The sequence below is a fragment of the Aulonocara stuartgranti genome, assembly GCF_965226115.1.
Source record: "Aulonocara stuartgranti genome assembly, chromosome: 2".
Taxonomy (NCBI): Eukaryota; Metazoa; Chordata; class Actinopteri; order Cichliformes; family Cichlidae; genus Aulonocara; species Aulonocara stuartgranti.
The window spans coordinates 20,482,461-20,504,165 of NC_138940.1; the positions used below are offsets into that span (position 1 = coordinate 20,482,461).

General features: G+C 41.0%; 1 protein-coding gene across 3 annotated transcripts; it reads left to right on the top strand.

The window, feature by feature from the left end:
• Positions 1-59: 59 nt before the first annotated feature.
• snx25 (sorting nexin 25) lies at positions 60-21,548 on the top strand. 3 transcript variants are annotated; one of them, XM_082507196.1, is made up of 23 exons: positions 61-331; positions 656-1,327; positions 2,069-2,153; positions 4,569-4,634; positions 5,087-5,303; positions 5,925-6,097; positions 9,765-9,951; positions 10,383-10,453; positions 11,491-11,681; positions 13,474-13,605; positions 14,572-14,721; positions 14,864-14,989; positions 15,076-15,237; positions 15,510-15,641; positions 17,124-17,264; positions 17,724-17,837; positions 18,119-18,196; positions 19,554-19,637; positions 19,728-19,842; positions 19,952-20,018; positions 20,200-20,381; positions 20,501-20,601; positions 20,693-21,548. In XM_082507196.1, the coding sequence occupies exons 2-23, from the start codon at positions 974-976 to the stop codon at positions 20,756-20,758; spliced, it is 2,994 nt and encodes a 997-aa protein (XP_082363322.1). In that variant the 5' UTR covers positions 61-331; positions 656-973; the 3' UTR covers positions 20,759-21,548. The 3 variants fall into 3 exon arrangements, with proteins under 3 accessions (XP_082363324.1, XP_082363322.1, XP_082363323.1); XM_082507197.1 differs by lacking the exon at positions 4,569-4,634; XM_082507198.1 differs by lacking the exons at positions 19,554-19,637; positions 19,728-19,842; positions 19,952-20,018; ... (1 more) ...; positions 20,501-20,601; positions 20,693-21,548 and adding an exon at positions 19,334-19,514 and having other exon boundaries at positions 60-331.
• The last annotated feature ends 157 nt before the right edge of the window (positions 21,549-21,705 follow it).

Genomic DNA, 21,705 nt, shown 5'->3' on the forward strand with positions numbered 1-21,705 from the left:
TTCCCTGCTACAGATAGGTTCAAGCGAAACCCCCGTCCAATCACACCATCTCCAGAGTTAAAACAGACGCGCCGTCGGTGGTTAATGCCGGCGCTGATTGGCTAACACCCTTTCACGTTTAGAGAGATTGTCAGTCAGCTGGAGCTCAAGTAAAACAACACAGTACTTGTTTTTTTTTTTATCTTTCAGGGGCTTTTGAACTGGAGACATTTTTTCTCGCTGCGTTTATGGCACCTTTAATACATTACTAAACGGCCCGTGGAACATTCTTTTACGGAGAGAAAAGCGGGAATGTAGCGTTGTTATCGTCCACCCCAATTTTTAACGATAGGTGAGTAAGCTAACGTTAGCTGAAGTTAAATTGCTTAATTAGCACGCGAGCTAGTTAGCCGCCTGTTGCAGTTAGCTTGGCAGCCAAAGAACACAGAAGTTCGAGGTTGCTCGACTCTTCCTTGTATTTTATAAATTTTTTTCTTCCTCGTTTTGAAGCAGGTAACGGCAACTTATGCTGGCTTTCTAGCGTAGCTTCTTGCTAGCTTAGATTGTAAACGACAGTCGGTGAGCTACCCTTCCACCGAAAGTGTCTCCAAGGTGACGGTGGTTGTTTCTCCATCCATTTACTCCCTGCTCTCTCCCTGTCTCTGCTTTCTGATAGCTCCTGACGCCTTTCCCAGGAGAAGCCCGGTGCCCTCTTTTGTTGTCTGGAGCGCCGTGTTGTGGCTGAGAAAGCTCTCGGGGGTCCGTGATTGTTGCTGCCAGGCGGGCCGACGCTAGGAGCGTGGGGGAACATAGCGGCGTGTGTCTGGTGAGGAGATGTCAGAGCGGGGATGCCTCTTTTTGGAGACAGTTTTGTAGGCGAGGGTATACACGAGTGTACACAGTATACCTCTCGCTGGGACTTGGCGTGCAAACCAGCGGAGCGAGGTTTCAGCATAACTAGCAGTGACACATATATGGATGGTGGGGTCGCAGTATGCCCACCCCCTCGAGTACCACTACATCACCGGCTGGAGGGAGAAGCAATACTGGGGGAGAGGAAGAGGGGCCCATGTCCGCAGCTTCTACCTCCTCAATCGGCTCATCTTTCCGGTTCGTCCCAGCCTTCTGCCTGGGCGTGGTGGCAGCAGTAGTATTTCAGCTGGCATGGGGAGGCCTGTCTCTCACCTCGTTCTTCTTAAAGCTCTTCATCTATGTGTCATTCGCCCTCCTGTGTTTCCTGGCTGGGAGCTTTGCCCTGCTGGTCAGGAAGAGTCCTCTCAAAGTCAGCTGCTTTAACCGGAGCAGGAGGCAGCCTTCTGAATGGCTGGAGTTCTTCAACAAGCTCATGGTAAGAAGACCCCTTAAATTCATTAAGGGACATGCAGCACACCTCCAGGAACGCAAACTGTAGCTCTGTGCGACATCTCATTAGGATCACACTGTGTCTCATCAGAAAACATTGTTTACTGCTGACATGCAGACTTATATCTAAGGGCTTTTTGCACACTCTGCGTTATTGACAAACTAGATCTGTTGAGCATCTGATGTTTTACATTTTGCCTCCTGATTTGGCCTTCTCAACCATTCCACCCCCTTGTTTCCTGCCCCAATTAATTTCCTTCCACCTCAGCATTTGTACCCAATCTGTCTCTCTGATGATGTCTCCCGACTCTTTTATCCTTGCTGTGTTCTATAATAGAAGAGGTACAGTCATTCTTCTGGATTTAGCCTGATTCGCAACACTGAGCACATGCATACACACAACAAATGGTAATTTATTCTTTAAGGAAAGCCTTTGGGTGTTTGCAGCCGGTTGGTGGCATCCCTCAGCCCAGCGGCTGCCTTTCATCTGTGATGTTTGATGTTTTGTGGCGCTTATGACTTATTGATGTCGACAGTTGATGAGTATTGTCACAAACATTAGTCTGAGTGACATGTTGCACGAGCTGTGACCAATTTAGGCTGCTTCATTTGTCATGATTTTAGGCCTTCTGGACACACAGTTCTAAGTCCTAGCTCTCTTCTCTCCTTGTATTTCCTGTTTTTATGTTGTTCCTTAACTGGAATTGCCTGTTTGGCTACTTTTCAGGTTCGTTTTTTGGTGCCAGTTCAGGAGTCAAGCCAGAGCAGGAGGGTGGTGGTGTCGCACAATGTGGACAAAACCCTGAAGGAAGGTAATTAGTCACCTGTTTTATGGCACATTTATGTGAATGCATGAGGAGCTATTGATGTGTGAGGAGATTTTGATATTCTAGCAGATGATGTTAAAAAGAACTTAAAAAACCCCCAATTGCTTCTTCTGTTTCTGCCATTTTTGTGGCATCCTGTCTTTATAGAGTAAAATGTGTGAGCGAATCAGGATTCTGAAATTGGATCATATGACAGTCAGACGTCTGAGATCACTTGAGAGTCAAGTGTGGTCATTTTTTGAAAGGCTTTAAATTGGCGATTGCAGAAGAGTGAGATTTTCATTGATTATTCATGCTACTTTTTTGAAGGACTTCAGAAGCAAAAAAAACAAAACAAAACAAAAAAAAACTTCAGAAGCAAACATGAATGTGTCTTCCTCAAAATTTCAGTTTCAGTTATTTCAGTGTTTGAATTCCACGTATAAAAAGTTCAAAATTCCATAAAAAGACTTTTCCTTTAGCATTTATGCTCTTTTCAAGCTCTGCATTATGTTTTGTTTTGTTTTGTTTGTGGACTCTACCGTAGTAGCTTATCTTACATTGGGCCTCGGTCTAGCCTCTCAGTTCATAACACTGTCTGAAACAAAATGTTTCAGCTCCCTTTCCTGTCCATTAATGCTCCTGATTGGCTGCCACTCTCAAACAAAATACATGAACAGCAGCTGTGGTCTTAACTTTGAGATGACTGTAATAAGGACATCCATTCTCACTGGTGTTATTCAGAGTTGAGAGCTGGGAAAACGTAAAATTTTTAAAATGTAGTACTTTACAGCATCAACACTGCCTTCTCTCCAGTCATTGAATTAGACATATTTTGGTGGCATTACAATACATTGTATAATACTGCACTTCGACAGTGGTGATTCAAAAGGATAGTCATGTTGATTCTTATTGTGGCTGGCTCTGTTTTGAAAAAAAAAACTTTGCTTTTTTTCATATTGAAAACTTGAAGCTTACACAGCATTAAAATCTGTTTTTCACTCTCAGTAGTATTAGGAGACCTTTCCTGAAATGACTGACTGATGGAAAAAGTTTCAACTTCTGTTTTTGACAAAATTGCTGACTGACGGAGCTCTGCTTCTGTCATTCACCACGACCTGTCACCCATCTCTCCCACACATTAAACCAGTAGAAGGTTAAAGACACGTACACACTGGGATCCGCAAACAGACACTTGCACACCCATGCACGCTCAGTAGATCAGTGCATGTGCCTGCCAAGTAACAGATGGCTCCAGGATTTACACTGAGGGTGTGTGTTTGCACATCCTTCTGTGTGTTTTTAAAAAATGGTCCTTTGATTGCAGTGTGATACAAGTTTATGACATTATTAGCTTTATAATCAAGACGGGCTGTGTCAGTGAACTGATGCCTTGATGTGTTTTGTGGGATTCTTTAGAGTTATGCATTTAAAGCAAGCAGAATACTTGCATTCTAGTTAGAACCTTTCCAGAGGAGCTTACTGTGAGTGCTCAGCACAAAATACCTTCTGAACTGTGTCTCATTTATTTTATTCATTTTTTTTAAAAAGATGAAGAAGTAGTATGAGAGCATAATGTTGTTTGAAGTGGAAACTGAGAAATGGAGCAAATCCAATTGTGCAAGATTGGTCTTTATCTGTTATTAGAGTGCTAACCTCTCTAACCATTCATCCCCCCTCTTCATCTGTTTCTAAAGCACTGATCCTGGTCAGTTCCAGTGTCTAAAGGCACACATAGAGGTTGTATGGTCGCTTAACTTGCATGTCTCTGGTTAAAGGGAAAAACCCCAAGAAGGTGACAAAGTATGTGCTTTACAGTCATTCCTTACAAGAGTGAATGCTGGTCATGTCCGTTGTGAGTATTAGGGTGCTTCTCCTCCTGTTCTGCAACATACAGTACATGTTGATAATGTGCTGTATATAATCTACAGAGGGTTCGCTTGGATCACTGCATACACTTCAAAGACAGATTCTGCATTTAGTTAAAAGATCACAACAGAACAATTGGTTTGGTTCACACATTAAAACTGAATTTCACAGAGAAGGGGAAGTGCCACACTGTACTTCAAAGCATAACTCGATCAGTATGCAGTTATTCAAGTGATAATATTAATTTAATTTTTACAGTTGAATTCATTTTTTACGTATATGTTGTACTGTTTAGAATACTGGACGAGCTGCTCATATTTGGATTGCATCTGATTTTTTTTTTTTTTTTTTTTTTTTTTTTTTTTTCCCCCTGTGATTTTGCTCTTTGTGCAGTTTGTAAGTTAAAGATTTGACCAGTAAAATCTGTTTTTCAGCAGCTAGTTAAAGCAGAGCGCTCACTGTTAAGCTATGGTGTTCCCAGGGTTAAAATTAACCTTCCAGTTGCAGCCGTCTGTGTGGAGTCTGGGTGTGTTATTTATATATTTCTGTCAGTTTTTTTTCCAGGTGCTGTAGTAGGTGTCTCCTCCTATATTCTTCCTGTAGTTACATCATTTGAAAGTGAGTGTGAGGGATTGCCAGTGTTTTGTTTGTTTGTTTTTGTGCATCTAAGGGTCAGCTCTGTGATGAGGTGGTGAGCTGTCCAGTTTCCAGTTACAGCTTTCCCCTCACAGAATGAATGCTGGGATAAGCTCTCGGGGGGGAGGGCTGGGGACCGTTTACAGAAAAGCGGGCACAGAAAGTAGATGATGGAAAGCGTGAACCACCCTCCAGCTTTCATAAGCTGCACCTGGGCTTTGGGGAAATGAAACTCGATGCACCCGTTGTGGTCTTCAGTGGCTCATTGAAAACAGAGTTTATACAGGGTTTGTGTTTTGTTTTGTTTTTTTTGTGCATCAAAAGTTTGAAATGTAAAAAAGCCATTTGGTGTTACTGTCAGAAGAGTACTGACTGCAGCTGTTTGTCTATTCTAACAAAAACTGGATTTAGATTTTCTTTTGCTGTCTCCGCAGTGTTTGACTATGCCTACAGAGACTATATCCTATCCTGGTACATTCCTTTGAGTCATGATGAAGGCCAGTTGTACTCCATGCTGTCAGAGGACTGGTGGCAGATGATCGGGCAGTTGAGATCCAGGCTTGCTGAGATCGACCTCGTCAACGTAGTGTGTTATGACAGCATCCGGATTCTACACACACACTTCACCGACCTCAAAGCTGCATCTGCAAGGTGCACTAACACACACTCTTTAATTGTATGAAGTTCTCCCACAATATTCATCACCTGCAAATCAAGGATGGGAAAGCTAGTGAAATAATGTGTTGTTACTGTCAGAGTCACTGAGCCTCTAACAGCTTTCTTTGCACAGGTATGACTCACAGTTGTTTATCAGGAAATATGTTCCATCTTTGATTTGTTACTGAAAAAGATTTCTCTTCCCACCAGTGTCCATACCTAGTACCATAATTTTATGTACACAGATGGTGTGAAATTACTGCAATTTGGTCCAGCGTAACCGCATTAAAATCCCCCTTCAGTGTGTGCCAGGTACACTATCACACATGTGTGTGCAGGAAAAGGAACAGACAGAGCGATGATTCACACATCACCTGGTTTTATTATCTTGGCCAGTCAGACGAGACTTATGATTTGATTGCACTGCTGTGATGTCTGGTCTGCCTAATTTCCAATTGCTTGGGAACAATGTAGCAGCAGCAGCATGTCTTTAGAAGCAAAAACAGCGAGCTACAACACAGCTGAAGTATGAATAACAGAGGGAGCGAAGCTTTAGCTCACGTAATATAATCGGACATCTAAGGTGTGTGTGTGTGTGTGTGTGTGTCTCCCCAGACCAGAGGAAGTGGCTCGGCCGTTTCCTCTCCATCCCTGTTTGGTCAGTCCGGAATCGGAGCTGGCCTTCCTCCGCTGTGTAGCCAGAATACTACTGCTATGTCTGCTGCCACAAAAGGATGCCAAGTCGCACACACTACGCTGCTGTCTCACTGAAGTCATCACTAATAAAGGTACATAACTTCCTTGGGGATTAATAAAGAATTCTGATTCTAATTGGTCATTGTCACATACATGCATTATTGTTGTCAAAGAATAATATGTTCTGTTTTAATGTACTGTTTATAAGTCATTGCTTTTTTGTCTTATGGATTGTTATTACAAGTAGCAGTCGTTGAATGTTTATATCTTTATTTTGGCTCTACTCCAAGTCATTAAACACAAGAGTACCGTAATTGTCGGGCTATAAGCCGCTACTTTTTGCACCAGCTTTGAACCCTGCGGCTTTTAGTCAGGTGCGGCTTTTCTATAGATTGTCCATGATTTTTGTGATATCGTAAGACGATTTGTTTTGTTTGTTCCGCTGTTGTACGGCACTACGTTGCCTGGCGGAAGGATCGGGGTTCAAGAGTGGTATGTTAGTCACATGTCCGTCCGCCAGGCAACATAGTGCCGTACAAGTAGCGCAAAAAACAAACTTCAAAGTAGCGCTACGCGTTCAGTGGGAGGCGTGGATGACGAGCGGCGATAAACTTGCAAAAAAGTTATGCTCAACTCCACCGGTGGATTCTGACAGCGTGGAAAAGTGTGAAAACATCCACGATCACCAACGGATTTCGAAGGGCTGGACTGCTGCATGATGAAGAGGAGGACACCGCCACGGCCCTTCAGAGGGTGTTCGACTCTGACACTGACAATGAGGATTTGTTTGGTTTTGAAAGTGACAACGAAGGAAAGAAGCTGAGAGTGGATGACGAAGCCATCCTGAACCTGTTCGTTTCCGACACTGGAGAAGAGGACTTTGGTGGTTTTAGTGCGCAGGAAGATGAGAAAGATGGTGGTGAATGACTGGCTTTTCTTCTTGTTAAAGCCGTGTCACTGCACCTGAGCCTAAAAGGTAGTCCGAATCTATTTTTCTGGTGTGCTGTAGGTTACTGTTATGTACTACATTTGTTACTCATTTATGAAGCACAGCACATGTGCAAATATGTACCCATAACTTGTTTTTCAAAATATTAATAAAAGAGGTGTGTCTCCAAACAGCCATCTCTTTCCTGACAATTCGCTTTGTGCATATTCTCTTACATATGATAAGTCAACATTGAAACACCTGCGGCTTTTGGTCAGGTGCGGCTAATGTATGTACAAAACAGGATTTTCCCCTGATTTTAGCTTGTGCGGCTAATATTCAGGTGCGCTTTGTAGTCCGGGAAATACGGTAGTTGAATCAGCTCCACAGTGCAGACATGGTGATGAAATGTGCACCATCCTCTTGGTGGACTCCGTTTGTCAGTGTCACACTCCCATAATTGGGGAATTAAACATACGCTGTGAATGAATTTCATTTAAATAGAATGAAACTTTACTCAACACATTAGGACACAATTCATGATAAGCACAGTTGTAATTAAAAACACAAATGGTGTCTCCTTTCCTCTAGTTGTTTAATAGTTGCACCTGCTCAGTGAAAGAGATGTAACACTGAGGTGTTGTTGACATAGATGCATAACACTCGCAGCTCTTCAGGTGTGTTTGATAAACAAAGAATAAATATACAATTCTGCTGAATAGTTTTACTCTTTAATATACAATACTATGTAGAACTCTTGAGTTCTTTAATTTCTTTTGATTTTGCTAGGAAAATAAGAAACGGGTGCAGCGATTTATTGAATCATAGCCAAGCATACATGTCAATACAATAATATAAGGCAAAAACAGTGTCTGTACAATTCTCACTAGCTTTAAAGTCAATATTTGTATGACCACCTTTATTCTTCAGCACAGTCTGGTATAGTTCATTTCAGGTCTTCTTTGGGTGTTGGCTGTCTTTTGTTTGTTTCTGTGTCGATGAACTCACACTGCCTCAGTAATGTTGAGGTCTGCGCGCTGGGAGGCCAGTGTGTGTTCCAGTGTGTTCCCCTTTTTCCTTTTGGACATATCTCCACCTTTTATCCCATTTCTGGTGACGTTTGAACAAACAGTATTTAGATCAGCTGCAGGGTCAGACGGATTTCTCAGGTCCTGTGTCACGTCTTTGTTGGTTTTTGCCTATTACATGACTTTCACTTACTCTCCATCTGCTGTAGATTGCTTTTTATGCCTGTCACTTCTTCTTTTGTCCTCTACTTTGCCAGTTTCCTCATTTTCTTTTACCTTTTTTTTTTTTTTAAACCATGTAGATGTAAACTTTGTCAAGATATGACAAGATCACCTTGTTGGTGCATTTTCTGCCTGTCAAAGTGTCCTGCCGTTGGGATTTTTACTAGATTTGAATAAAGAAATTGGAACAAATATTATTGTGACAGGCTTTTAGCAACAAAGCGCCTAAAAATACAATATAAACTGTCTCTTTGCTAAGTTTCCTGGTATGTTTGGAGACAGCATTGCTTCTTTTCTTGAATTAGATGCTTGCTTTTTTTTGAATGAATGACTCATAGGTCAGTGTGGCTCAACAAACAAAAACATTCCTCTGGACAAAGACTGGACTCATATTCCTTCCAGTCTTTGTACCTTGAATAAAGACCAAGGGATGAGGGGAGTAACAATAGTGAAAATAATAATTTTCTTACAAAGGATTCAACTCAGAGAGATTATTAAATAGCCAAAGGAAAAGGCTTTGCTGCTCACTAGTAGCTCCACCATTAATTTCAGTCCAAACTCAGGCAAAGCACTTCACTACAGCTCATCACTCTCAGGCTGGCACACACCGAGTCCGAGCAACTCCACACCAGATCTTTTTATAGTGTTGGATGATGATTGGTGAGCAGAGCATGCTCCACACTGGTGGCTCCTCACAGGAAAATGTGTGGCAGCTGCAGGCAGGGGAGAAGGAAAGCAGAACACACCCACTAACAACACCTGTTAGGGTTGTAACAAAATATAACAAATGATGAGTGGCCCAGTCTTTGGACATTACTGCATGTTATAAATAATTTAATTGTCATCTAATTATTGAGCATTGCAAAATGTACTCTTAGCTGTTGTAACAGCACTGACTCACAAGGGAAGTGTGGCAGTGAAGCAAGGAGAGGAAAAAAGAATGCAGGAAGATACAGAACACTTTTTCTTCTTCTCCTGCATTGCAGCAGAGCGTCACACTGTTACTTCTGCACTTGGCTCTTGTTTCCAGAGTACATGTTGGTTTACATGGTGTGAAATGAAACAAATGTTCAATTTTGCTGGCCCGACACACGAATCAATGGACTTTTGTTATTTATCTGTAATGTTTTGCCGCATGTTTGAGCTGTTCTGGAAAATTTACCTGATGAAAAACCAGAAAACTTCAAAAAAAGTTGGAATTCAACTGAGAAAAACTGGAATCTTACAAACTCTGTGGTCATCCTTTCCTCTTGAGCAGGTGTGTTGTCAGTGTTGTTTTGAATGCAGCTGTTGTTGTGTTCCTACTGTGAGAAGGAACGATGAAACGATAGTATTAAGAAAATGTGTGATATCTTGATGTCTAGCTGCTGCTCTGTTTCTAGAACTGCATTCCTCAATTTCCCACACCTAGGATTTTCTTTTATTTTTTTTTTTTATTTTTAAGATCAGTGTCTCATTTTATTATGCGTCACAGAAATCTGTGGTTCTAACTTCATCAAGAGCATTTGTCCGTCCTTTTTACATCAACGTATTTTTATCTTTGTGTGTGTGTGTGTGTGTGTGTGTGTGTGTGTTCTCCAGTCCTGAAGCCGTTGGTAGAGGTACTCAGCGATCCAGATTCCATAAACAGGATGTTGTTGTCTCAGCTGGAAAAGAGGGAGCAGCAGGCTGAGCAGCAGAAGAAAGCCTACACCTACGCTGCCTCCTATGAAGACTTTATCAAACTGATATCAACTTCTACTGATGTCAATTTCCTCAAGCAACTCAGGCATGACAGTGACAACGTGCACACAGGCACACACACAGTAGATGCCTACATTACCTCATTTAAGTAGACTATCCTGTACCTACATAGAGTCAAATTAAACAAACCACGTGTGTCCTTATATACATAATGACAAACATGTTAACCAGGCAGTCTTAGCCACCAACATGTTTGCTGCTCAGGGGTTACCATGGGAACAGACAATGTCTCTGCAGCAATATACTTGATCTAAATGCGGGGTAGACATGATACTGCTATATTGTCTCGTTAGTTTGAGAAATGGTGGCTCAGTACTGGCTTCTTTTTGAAATGTTTCTTCTTTTTGTTTGTTTTGATTTATTTTGGCCTCGTCACTTTCCATACTATATTTCCATCTTTCTGTGACGTAATTCATCTAATAATTGTATTTGTCTCCCGTCTTTCCTCCTTTGTAGGTATCAGATCGTGGTAGAGATTATTCATGCCACCACCATCAGCAGCCTGCCTCAGCTCAAGAAGCAGAAAGGTACAGACAACACTACAGTTTCCTGCATTTAAAACCTCAAAAGTATGGCAGCGTTTCAGTTCACGTTCACTGCCCCTAAAAAGCTAGCCAGGTATGCAATATAGGCATTCATTCATAGAAGTAAACAATAAGAGTACAGTCACAATTCTGCTTGTTTTGCAACAATTTGAAGAGAAGTGATGTGAACATTTATCTGTCAGACACTTGCAATATGCCTGAGTTCAGCCTCGTGTCAAAGACTTTTAAGGACCAGGAAGTGACAATGAAAGCGAAGTTTCAGGACAGCTGTGTGAGCGTGGTTATAATGACATTACCAGAGTGACTTTAGTCGTAAATGTATTGCAGCAAAGGCTGATTCCCGTCAGTTTCAAACTTTTACATACAATACTTACCTTCAGACCCAACCACTGAGTCCCATCATTAGTGTTGCAGGTGGTTGGGTCTGAAGGTAAGTATTGTATGTAAAAGTTTGAAACGGATGGACACACAGCACCAGCTGATACAGATTTACAAACAAAACAAGGGAATGAGTGGATTTGAACTGCCCTGCAGTGCAGAGCCTAATTTTTATTCTCATTGATTGAGGGGGGGGAAATGGTCCATAAACTGTCTCCATGTGCACTTTTAAACACTATACTATCTATACTGTGTGATCCTGCTGGACTACACAGTATAGACCAGCACTTTTTCAATTTGCTTTTGGGGATTTTGGAGACCCAGTACTGGTTTCTGTTTGCATAGGCTGTTTGCTGTTGAAACACACAGTCCCTGTTCAGCAGTGAATGAATTCATGAGTACATTTAAAGGCCAGTCGGCTGTAGAAACTGCAAGTGCATTCACATGCTGTATCTGAAAATCAATGACCAATAAAGTTCACTTGCTGGTGTGCTTAGCTTGAAGCACATTTTCATAGAATCAGGCCATCGGTATGTATCAGCTTTATCCCGATAGTTCAGTGGCTCCACACCAGGTGATTGTGCGCCTTTGTGTTATTATGTGGCCAGAACTTGCTCAGACAGACTTTCCCTCTCCCTTAGAGAAAAAAGGTAAAGAGTCAGCAGCCATGAAGGCCGACCTGCTGAGAGCCAGAGATATGAAAAGATATATCAATCAGCTGACTGTTGCTAAGAAACAATGTGAAAAAAGGATCCGCCTCCTTGGAGGGCCAAACTATGAGAATAGTGAGGAAGGAGGGGCCGATGACAACGACGAGCCTCAAAGCCAGAAGGTAAATAATATGTCATGTAACTCAGCGGTCCCCAACCTTTTTTGCGCCACGGACCGGTTTATTCCCGACAATATTTTCATGGACCGGCCTTTAAGGTGTCGTGGATAAATACTAGAGATGGACCGATCCGATATTACGTATCGGTCCGATACTGACCTAAATTACTGGATCGGATATCGGAGAAAAATAAAAAATGTAATCCGATCCATTAAATATCACGAAAGCACCTCACAAAACTTGCAACACACCGTAACTCGCCTCAGAACGTTAGCACGTCGGAGCAGTATGCATCACGTGATAGAGCGGCTGTGGCATGCGGGACCTGTGGTGGTCTGGATAGCATTTGGAGCTTCGCTAGCAACCCGGCATTTCATCTCCGACAAAGTTATCCCGAGAGAAGTAAAGCAAGTGTGTAAGTCCATCTCTGAATGTTTGTAAAGCATTCCTGCGTTAAGCTTAACAAGCGATATATGGAGCGACTGCCTCTTCTTGCTGCTACTTCAATCATGAAACTGCTTAACGATCAGCTGATCGGCTTTTCTGTCGCGAGTCCGTCTCTCTTCTTTGTTTTTGGCCCACTTTGCACCAGAAAGAGGAAACCAGCGGCTGAACAACAGCAGCATGTTTAAGCTTGATCAGCTGTTGTTAGAATGTATTTAATATTACTTTCTGCTCGAGGATCTTTTTCTACGTTGCTGACGGCTGTAACTGTGCAGGGGCGGATCTAGCAAAGTTTAGCCAGGGGGGCCGATAGGGCATTAACAGGGAAAAGGGGGCACAAAGACATACTTTTCTTTCTTATTCTCATTTAAAATGTCGAGCTTTTAATAAATAATTATCTGAATCTTACACCCAAAGTTTTAATCTGATGTAAAATGTATAGAAGTCCATTACTGTATATAGTAACTATTAAGTCTAATATACCCTAGTAAGCTATAGTACTTTTTCCTTTGGGAAGGTACCATCTGTGCAGTCTGCAATTTTGTTGAAGAAAGATGTTGAATCTATTTAATATTTCTTGAAAAATAATTGATTTCTGTGCATTTTTTTTCACACTGCATCAAATTAAGGTTGATTACGTCGATTAAGCATCATGAGGTGGAGCGTGAGGGGTGGTTCCCTATTTTTTTTTTTTTTTTTATTTATTTATTTTTGTTGTTGCTGGGAGTTGGAACCCTATTAGTTAGGTTGCTTAATATTTATGCTAAGTACTCTTTCAAATACCAGAATAGGGAGGATGGTGTAGGTTTAAGTTTATTAGATTGATCAGTATTGCTGAACTATGAAATAATTTTTTTGCATACAGGTATAACAGAATAGCTTTAGTGTAGTTGAACTTATACAAAATGCAGCAAGATATTTAAAAAAACAGTTTTGTTGATTAAAAATCATTATATCGGATTCATATCGGTATCGGCAGATATCCAAATTTATGATATCGGTATCGGAAAAAAGTGGTATCGTGGTATCGTGCCATCTCTAATAAATACAACAAAATAAAACTAGTACCGGTACAGAATAAAAGAATTTATTCATAACACATGAGAAGACCAAGGAAAACCGAGTAAACGCTAACAAAATAACGCTGAAAACCGATTAAAAACCCTGAAAACTATACATTTCACACCTGAGCCTCAACTCTCGCGGCCCGGTACCAAACGACTCAAGGACCGATACCGGTCCGAGGCCCGGGGGTTGGGGACCGCTGATGTAACTAATGCGGTCTCTCTTCATTTCCTGTAAGGTGTGAAATTACTTTGGTTCTTTTTAAAAATTCTCTCCCCTTATGCAGATTCTCCAGTTTGATGACATCCTGTGTAATCCAAGTTACAGGGATCATTTCAGAGTTTACATGGAGAGAGTAGATAAGAGAGCTCTGATAAGCTTCTGGGAATTGGTGGAAACACTGAAAACTGCCAACAAGGTAACGGCTGCACACATTCAAGAGCTCGAGGTGTGACGAGGCGATGGCATTCATACTGAGATGTACACAAAAGTAGAAAATTGGAGTGCTTGATGTAATTTTATTAAACAGTCTTGTATAAAGAAACGTAGCATAAAGCTTTTTGTGAGTCCAGTGCACAAAATCAGACTTGAAAATAACTGCACATAGTGTCAGCAAATGTCTTTTGCTTTAATGTCTTTAAACTTGGAATCTGCTGGTGTGGCTGTAACTGACAGTTAAAAGAAACTTTATTCGTTTTATTAAAAGCTTTGGTGCAGCTTGTTAGTTCATCTACCGTCTGAAGCAAACTATTTTCACTCACCTCCTTTATAGCCAGTGATGTGACCAAATTTAGGATGTCCACTTGCATTCGCACCACAAAGACTTCAGGGTAGAAATAAGAAAAACAGAAACTTGAGATTTTTGCTCACAGAGATTACATTAATTCAGTTTTATTTAAATAGTGTCAAATCACATTTGCCTGTTGAGAAAACCCCAACGATCATATGTCCCCCTATGAGCAAGCAGTTGGCGATAGTAGGAAGGAAAAACTCCCTTTTAACAGGAAGAAATCAGGTAGAATCAGACTCTGGTATGGGCAGCCATCTGCCTTGACCGGTTGAGGGTGAAGGGAGGAAGACGGGACGTTAGTTAGTATTAGTCTCTGGATCACTAACACTAACTAATGATAAATGTAGAGCTCTGTATAAACACAGTGAGTGGGGGGGAAGAAAGGTGAGTGAAGAAGTAAGATAATTTTATTCAGATTATTTGTTATTCAAAACTTTGGTCATGAGCATCAGCCATTGTAACAGTTTGTGAATGTGAAAATATATATGTGTATGTATGTATGTATGTATGTATGTATGTATGTATAAAAAAGGGAAGCAAAAAATGTTCAAAACGGTGAGAAAAGTATGTGAGAAAATAATTTTTGTTTGACAGAATGAGGTGCCCCAAATTGTTGGGGAAATTTACCAGAAGTTCTTTGTGGAGAGCAGAGACATTCCAGTGGAGAAGTTTCTTCTGAAAGAGATCCAGCAGAGTTTGGTGGGGAACAGAGGAACACAAGTCTTTGTTAAACTACAAGAACAGGTATGTGCTGCTCTGCTTAGCCAGCTGCAGCTACCTGTAGCTACAGCAGCTGACGGTGGATTTCTTGAAAATCTCAAAAGAAAGCTGTTGAACTTCGATCATTAAAAGCGTGTGTAACAGTGGAAACTGACACATCCCTTAGGTTGCTGAGACAATGAGAGAGCGTTACTACCCCTCCTTCCTGGTGTCCGACCTCTACGATAGGCTGATCAGACGAGACGACCATCACAGCCAATCGCGGTGTAGCCCAGAGGAAAAGGGAGAAGGGGTGAGGCATTCATACGCAAACGACACACATGCATACAATACTAAATGAATGTGTTTAACACTTGTTTTTCTTTATATCCTCTGAAGTGCCAGGGTCTAGATACAGGAGAGGTGTGTGACGAGGGCAGTAAAGGAATCAATGAGCAGGCGAGCTATGCTGCTACTAAACTACACCAGCTCTATGACAAACTGGAGTACAAGCGACAAGCCCTGGGCTCAATCCAGAACGCACCCAAACCAGACAAGAAGGTAACAAAATATAGGTCAATGTGCTAAATACAGTCTGTTGGATCACTTCAGTATTGAGTATCAGGATGTTGGAATGAAGTGGAACCAATTGCAGGATGTTTGATTGGGTTAAACTCCCATTTATCTGATGTGGTCCCTGCTAGAGTATGTGACAACTTTAAAGTAGAGCTTTGAAAACACCTCTGAATGCAAAGACTTATTTATTGTGGTTCAGCATAATGTCATTTTACTGTAACTCGTGTGCTTATCTGCCTCTGGTGTGTGCTTTGCAGATAGTAAGCAAACTAAAAGAAGAAATAGGAGCCATGGAAAAAGAACACAGCGAACTTCAGCAACACATCACAAGGACTGACTGGTGGTGTGAAAACCTGGGGAATTGGAGGGCTACGATAACTACAGCTGAGGTAAAAGGAAACAACAAACCTGAGTGTAGAAACGAATGATGCACTCACCTAAACAGTTTACAGCAGTCTGCAAGCATGCCCTTCATCCTTTATGCTCTTGCACAGAAGAAACAAATGAGCCACACAGCACAGATAATTTAATACTCTGCATACTTTATGCTTAAGTATAGAAGATAGATTGGACAACACATACATTTGTATAGATCAAGCACATTTCTGTTCTTTATCTATACAGGACTAGATTCACTAAACTTCATGCAGCAATCACAGAAATGGCCCAGTGGGAGTGGAAAGTTCTGTGGTTGATCTACTAACAGTGCACATTAAATTCATAGAAGAACAGAAATCATCATTTAGAGTCAGATCGTGTATGTGTGTGAAAATATTACTGTTACTTTGATGTGTGTAGAAGCATATTTTTCTTTCTTTCTTTAGTTTTTCACCAGGCTGCATGTTTTTAATGAAAAGTTAGTGTTAAACATTGTAACATTGGATGTTAATCAAAGACACTGCAGGTTTGCTTGAGTGTCTCGTCCTTCAAAACTCTTACACATAACATGCACTAAGGCCAGCCCTAACACTGTCCTATGTTAATGAATATTGACAGTATCTCTATAATGCTAAACGATTGTTTTTCCAGCCGACATTAAATCTGACCCTAGTCATTCACATTTCATTCATTTTGTTCTTTCGTGTACTTACGTGTGTAAATCCTTTGTAAATTTATACTAAATTATAAAAATATATTGTGACAATGAAGGACCCGACAACAGCAGCGTTGCAGTTCAACACATCCTTTATTGACGGACTTCCCAACATGTGCAGCTTTCTGGCTGCCCTGCTCCTGTAGCACACAACACCGCCCTCTCCTCCGGTCCTGGCAACATCTTTAACAGGGGAGACATGATTAGATGATCAGGGTCAGGTGTGTCAGCCTCCCCTGACAGTACACTCTGAACTCCACTGCTCCACCCTTCCCCTGCAGCTGAGCCACACCCCACCACATATATATTAATGTGCCTGAATAAAGAATATCCAGGTTGTGTCAAAAAGAATCCTCTGATTTCAAAGAGCTTAATTTCAAGGCCACTCACCGATAACGACTTAATTGCGCATTGTTAAAAAGAGTGGATCTGTGAGCAGCATAACGACAGCAGTGGCTGCATTGACTCAAAAGTATGGGACAGATTTGACTGTGGTATGGACTAAAGCTGTGTGGCTGGAGGGGGACACATTGAGCACTTGGGAATATTGTTTTTATATTCTTTTTTTTCTTTTTTAAAGTATATTCTTTATTTTAAAAAAGTGTCACCTTTTGATATCAGATTCTTTTTGATACGCCCTGTATGGATACTACATCTGTCCATTTTGGGGTTGTGGTTTTTTTTTTTTTGTTTTGTTTTTTTTTTTGGAAATTCCCAAGTAATCTCTCTCCAGAGTAAAGAGGTGGTGGTTTATTGTGTATGTTTGTGTGTATTTCAGGCTGCAGAGGAAGGTGGTGAGACTGTAGCTTGTTACAGTGTGTGTGTTAGCCTGGTGGAAGGAGAAGAAACGGCCAACAGTCGCTGGAGCGTCCAGAGGAAACTCACTGAATTCCAAATGTTGCACCGCAAACTCACAGAGGTAACAAGGCACCAATCCTGCACACATGGATCAACAGCTGCTGCCTTGTTGTTTAAATGCTTAATGTCCCCTGCACAATAAACCAGTAAGGTCATCAGCTCACTGTGTAGCACTGAAATGGAAAGACTCTCAACAAAAAAAATAATGTGATGATGGATTTACTGCAGCCTATGTGCCACAGAAAGCAGAGACTGCTGTTTGTTAGAAGCATTTCCAGTCCTCTGTGTGACCATCTGTGGTCACTGTACAGTGATAAATTGGTTTAGATGAAATCTAATATCTGTGACATCTGGAGAGCTGCATGCTTTTAGTCAGTCTGCTCTATTGACTAATTTATGGTTGTTAATGCATTTCTGAATCTAACAAGAGTAAACAGAGTAGCTGTTGAAATCAAAAATACACATATTTTTGCCTCCTGTTAGTGTAAAATCATCACCTGTTAATGTGTCTCTCCTTCAGTGTTTTCCATCACTGAAGAAACTCCAGTTACCATCACTCAGTAAACTTCCCTTCAAATCTATTGACCAGAAGTTTTTGGACAAAAGCAAAACACAACTCAACACTTTTCTCCAGGTAAACAAGCAGCTGCTGCATCTATATTTTATATCTCTATCACCTGCTGTGATACAATCATAAATGCTTCACTTTATCTCTACATTGTTAATTATAACACACAAAAACCAGGGTGCTGAATCACAACCTATTTCAGTCTATGAAATGTGTGAGCTCTTTTAATTAAATATTACACTGTAACGAGGTCTGTAACCTTACAAAGTCTGTGCTCACAAAAGCTTATTCTGCTTATGATCACAGCTGTTGATGATAACGTCAGGTGTGTGTGTGTCGTGTGTTAGCGTCTCCTAACAGATGAGCGGTTGTGCCAGTCAGAGGCTCTCTATGCTTTCCTCAGCCCGTCTCCAGAACATCTGAAGGTAAGCCATTTCTCATATTTCAATTTTAAAAAGAACGGGGAATAATATGCTTATTTCCATAAGTGTTTGCACATTTCTTTTTTTTTAAATGTATTGCCTGTACATAACTTTATTTCAAATCCATTGTTGTTAACTCAATGGGATTAACTGACATATTAGATCAGCTCTGTAGGAGTTACAGTTTCCCTATTTTTACAGATTCATCAGTGATTGTACATATAATAATTATTTTCTTAATTCTTCACGTTTAATGACTACCAGAGGTTTGCAGCCCATAGACCTCATGCGATGCTGGATTTTCCTGTCTGAGGCTATAAATTTCAATTTTTATTTTTTCATAAAATAATGAAGAAACAGGCCCCACCCAGACGTGAAATTGTTGTCTTGCAATTGTATATTTTATTTAGCGTCTATTAAATGGAAGTGCAGTGACAAAATGCAGTAATTCATGAATGTTACAGCAGTTTTTGTTATCATTCTTTTTTACCTTAAAGTCCTCACCTTATTCCAAATCCACTGTGTGGGTGTACAGTGTGAAATGACCAAAATTGTATCACATATTTCCTTTCTTTTCAAAGCCACCACTTTGTCCTAGAGCTGGGCGATAGAACGATAACGATATGTATTGCGAAATAACTTTTCCTCGATAGAAAAGTTAAACCTACCCTGTTGAACTTATTATGGGAAATAAATATTTAAATAAAAACAAGCTGCTGATTATTTCACATTTTACTTGTGAGCAATATAGTTATTTGGCTTATATCGTGATAGATATCGTTATCGCCTGAAATGGAAAAAAAAAAAAAAAAAATATCGTGATATGAAAAAATCTTAAATCGCCCAGCTCTACTTTGTCCTGTTTTAATGCTTTTAAAAGTTAAATAACCATTTAACTTCATTAAAACTCAATCTATTTTAAACCCCAAACCAGAAGAAGCATTAGTTTCCTGTATTAGTTAATCAGCTAAAGTTCTCTGACATGAGTTGTGTTTGTTACTTTAATCTGAAATTTTGACCCTGTGAATTTAATGAGCGGCAATTACTTACATCAGATATGGGCCATTAAATACAAGGTTATTGCTCTAATTACCAGCAGCTTATTGATGCTCTTTTACGCACATTTATGGCTTTGTGCAGTGTTCGAGCAGCAACACTGGCAGAGCCGCTTCATAAGAGGGTCACTACTCATTTGACACTGGCACCATTAATGAGGAGATGCTGATTACAGGGCCGTGTTTGTGGCTTCACAGGGATCCTTTCATGTTTCAGACCTTCCTGATAGGTGTGTTATCTGGATGATTTTGTCCATTGTATGCAGACCATTTTATAGTAATGATATCTTGTATAACGTTTGAAGGTGATGTCTATTCAGAAGAAATCCTCTTTCTCACTGGCCTCCTTCCTAGAGAGGTTACCTGGAGATTTTTTCTCCCATACTGAGGTACACACTCATGCACGACGAGTAAAGCAGCATTCCCATGCTGTCCTGCATCCTCATTTGCATGATGTGCGCTGTACATTTTCTTCATAGGAGGATGGCGATGACGACAGTGACTTGTCAGACTACGATGAAACAGACGGGCGGAAAGATGCTCTGGCTGAACCCTGCTTCATGCTCATAGGAGAGATCTTTGAACTCAGAGGAAGTGAGCAGGACACTGTTTTGATGTTACACACGCTCGTGTTGGTGAATTCTAACTGCCTCAGAGTCTGTTTATCTGAATACATTCCCTCTCTGTCTGTCTTCCTGCTCAGTGTTTAAGTGGGTGAGGAAGACTTTAATTGCACTAGTCCAGGTGACATTTGGACGAACTATCAACAAGTAAGTACTAACAAGTACTCTTTTAGTCAGTGGTCTGGCAGTATTGTTGATCCAGAATAAAATATCTCATCTGTCGAGTCCAGATCCAGAGGCTTTGTTAACTTATGCAAGGTAGAGAGTGTAACACCTATTGTACATTTTCCTGAGATGAAAGTTTTCAGGCCTCTGTTGTGTATTTCAGACAGATCCGGGACACTGTAAACTGGATCTTCTGTGAACAGATGTTGGTGTGCTACATCAGTGTGTTCAGGGACACCTTCTGGCCTGATGGCAAGCTGGCGCCACATATCAAAGCTCGAACGGACTATGAACGCACTGAGACCAAGGAGCGCGCTCAGCAGAAACTACTTGACAACATCCCAGGTAGCAACACACACACAGGCGTGACTTATTATTTCATTTATTATGATTGCACATGTTTGCAGTGTAAAAGAAATAAAGAATAAAGTGCTTGATTCAGCATGCTTTTCCTCGTCCACCAGATGCACTCACAAATCTAGTTGGCCAGCAGAATGCCCGCTACGGCATCATCAAGATCTTCAGTGCTCTGCAGGAGGCCAATGCCAATAAGCACCTTCTCTATGTAAGCGTGACACACATTTCCAACATCAGCGTTTCATTAAAACAAGATTTCTTAGCCATTTATTTTTTCCCTGTCTCCCTGTGTTTGTTAGGTATTGATGGAAATGTTACTAAAGGAGCTGTGTCCTGAGCTCAGGGCTGAGGTGGACAGTATCTGAACACATGCATGAGAATGAGGATCGGCTGGTTCGTCTTTCAGGCCTTTCTGTAGCTGACCAATCACAAACTGCCAAGCCAAACAGGGAGAGGGCCATTGGGTGAATCCTCAGACAGAAAGCAAGCTGCGTTGGTCAGAGTTGAGATGCACGAAGACTCTGTTCAAAGAAATTTGCTGTGAACCGGTGAAAAGTTGGCCTAACACTCTCCTGACAAAGCTGCTGACAGAAGGGTGCATCTCTAAACCTGCGTTTGGACAGGGAGAAACCACAGGGACTTCTTCCTATCTAGACTGCAGTCTGATGAGACTGATCACAGAAGAACAAAGTGTATTTTTGACTTAAGCAACTCACATCTGTGTTTTTCTTTTAAAAATAATTATAATTCTTTCACTAGCACTGACATTCAGCATCTGTGCCAGAACAGACTGAAATGAAATGTTTCACTCAAATGTAAATGATGGTGGTTTGGTCGACAACTTCTTTGTACATCTTTAATTTTTAGAGTAGATAATCGACTGACTTGACTAAAGACAAAAAAAAGACAGTCAGACTCGCTGTTGCCCTCTAGAGGCGACCGCTGTGAGTCCCAGCCCACATACCTCTGAACATTCCTTCTACACACAACCTGAGCAACACTTGTTCTGTGATTCTTGTAATAAGGCTTATAATTGTGCAATGTAATGTAAAAGTCATTGTGATGATTTTATTTATGATTTATTATTGATAGATTTTATTTTTACCAAAAATTGTTTAGAGAGCATTTATATAAGCAATAAATTGCAAACAAAAAGCGGTTGTGAGTTTTGCATTTCTTTGGGGGGAAAAAAAAGTGTGTGTGTGTATATGTACGTATGTATGTATGTATGGGGGGGGGGGGGGGGGGGGGGGAAGCACAATGACGTAGTCGCTTGTTTAGAAAGAGCTTAGAGGTCACAGCAGAGATATGC

Bases quoted from the DNA above. Each gene is read 5' to 3' on its own strand.
- snx25 (XM_082507196.1), top strand. From the start codon at position 974: ATGCCCACCCCCTCGAGTACCACTACATCACCGGCTGGAGGGAGAAGC. The intron at 2,154-4,568 runs GTAATTAGTCAC...TATTTCTGTCAG, and splicing joins GGACAAAACCCTGAAGGAAG to TTTTTTTTCCAGGTGCTGTA. The intron at 15,238-15,509 runs GTAACAAAATAT...TGTGCTTTGCAG, and splicing joins CACCCAAACCAGACAAGAAG to ATAGTAAGCAAACTAAAAGA.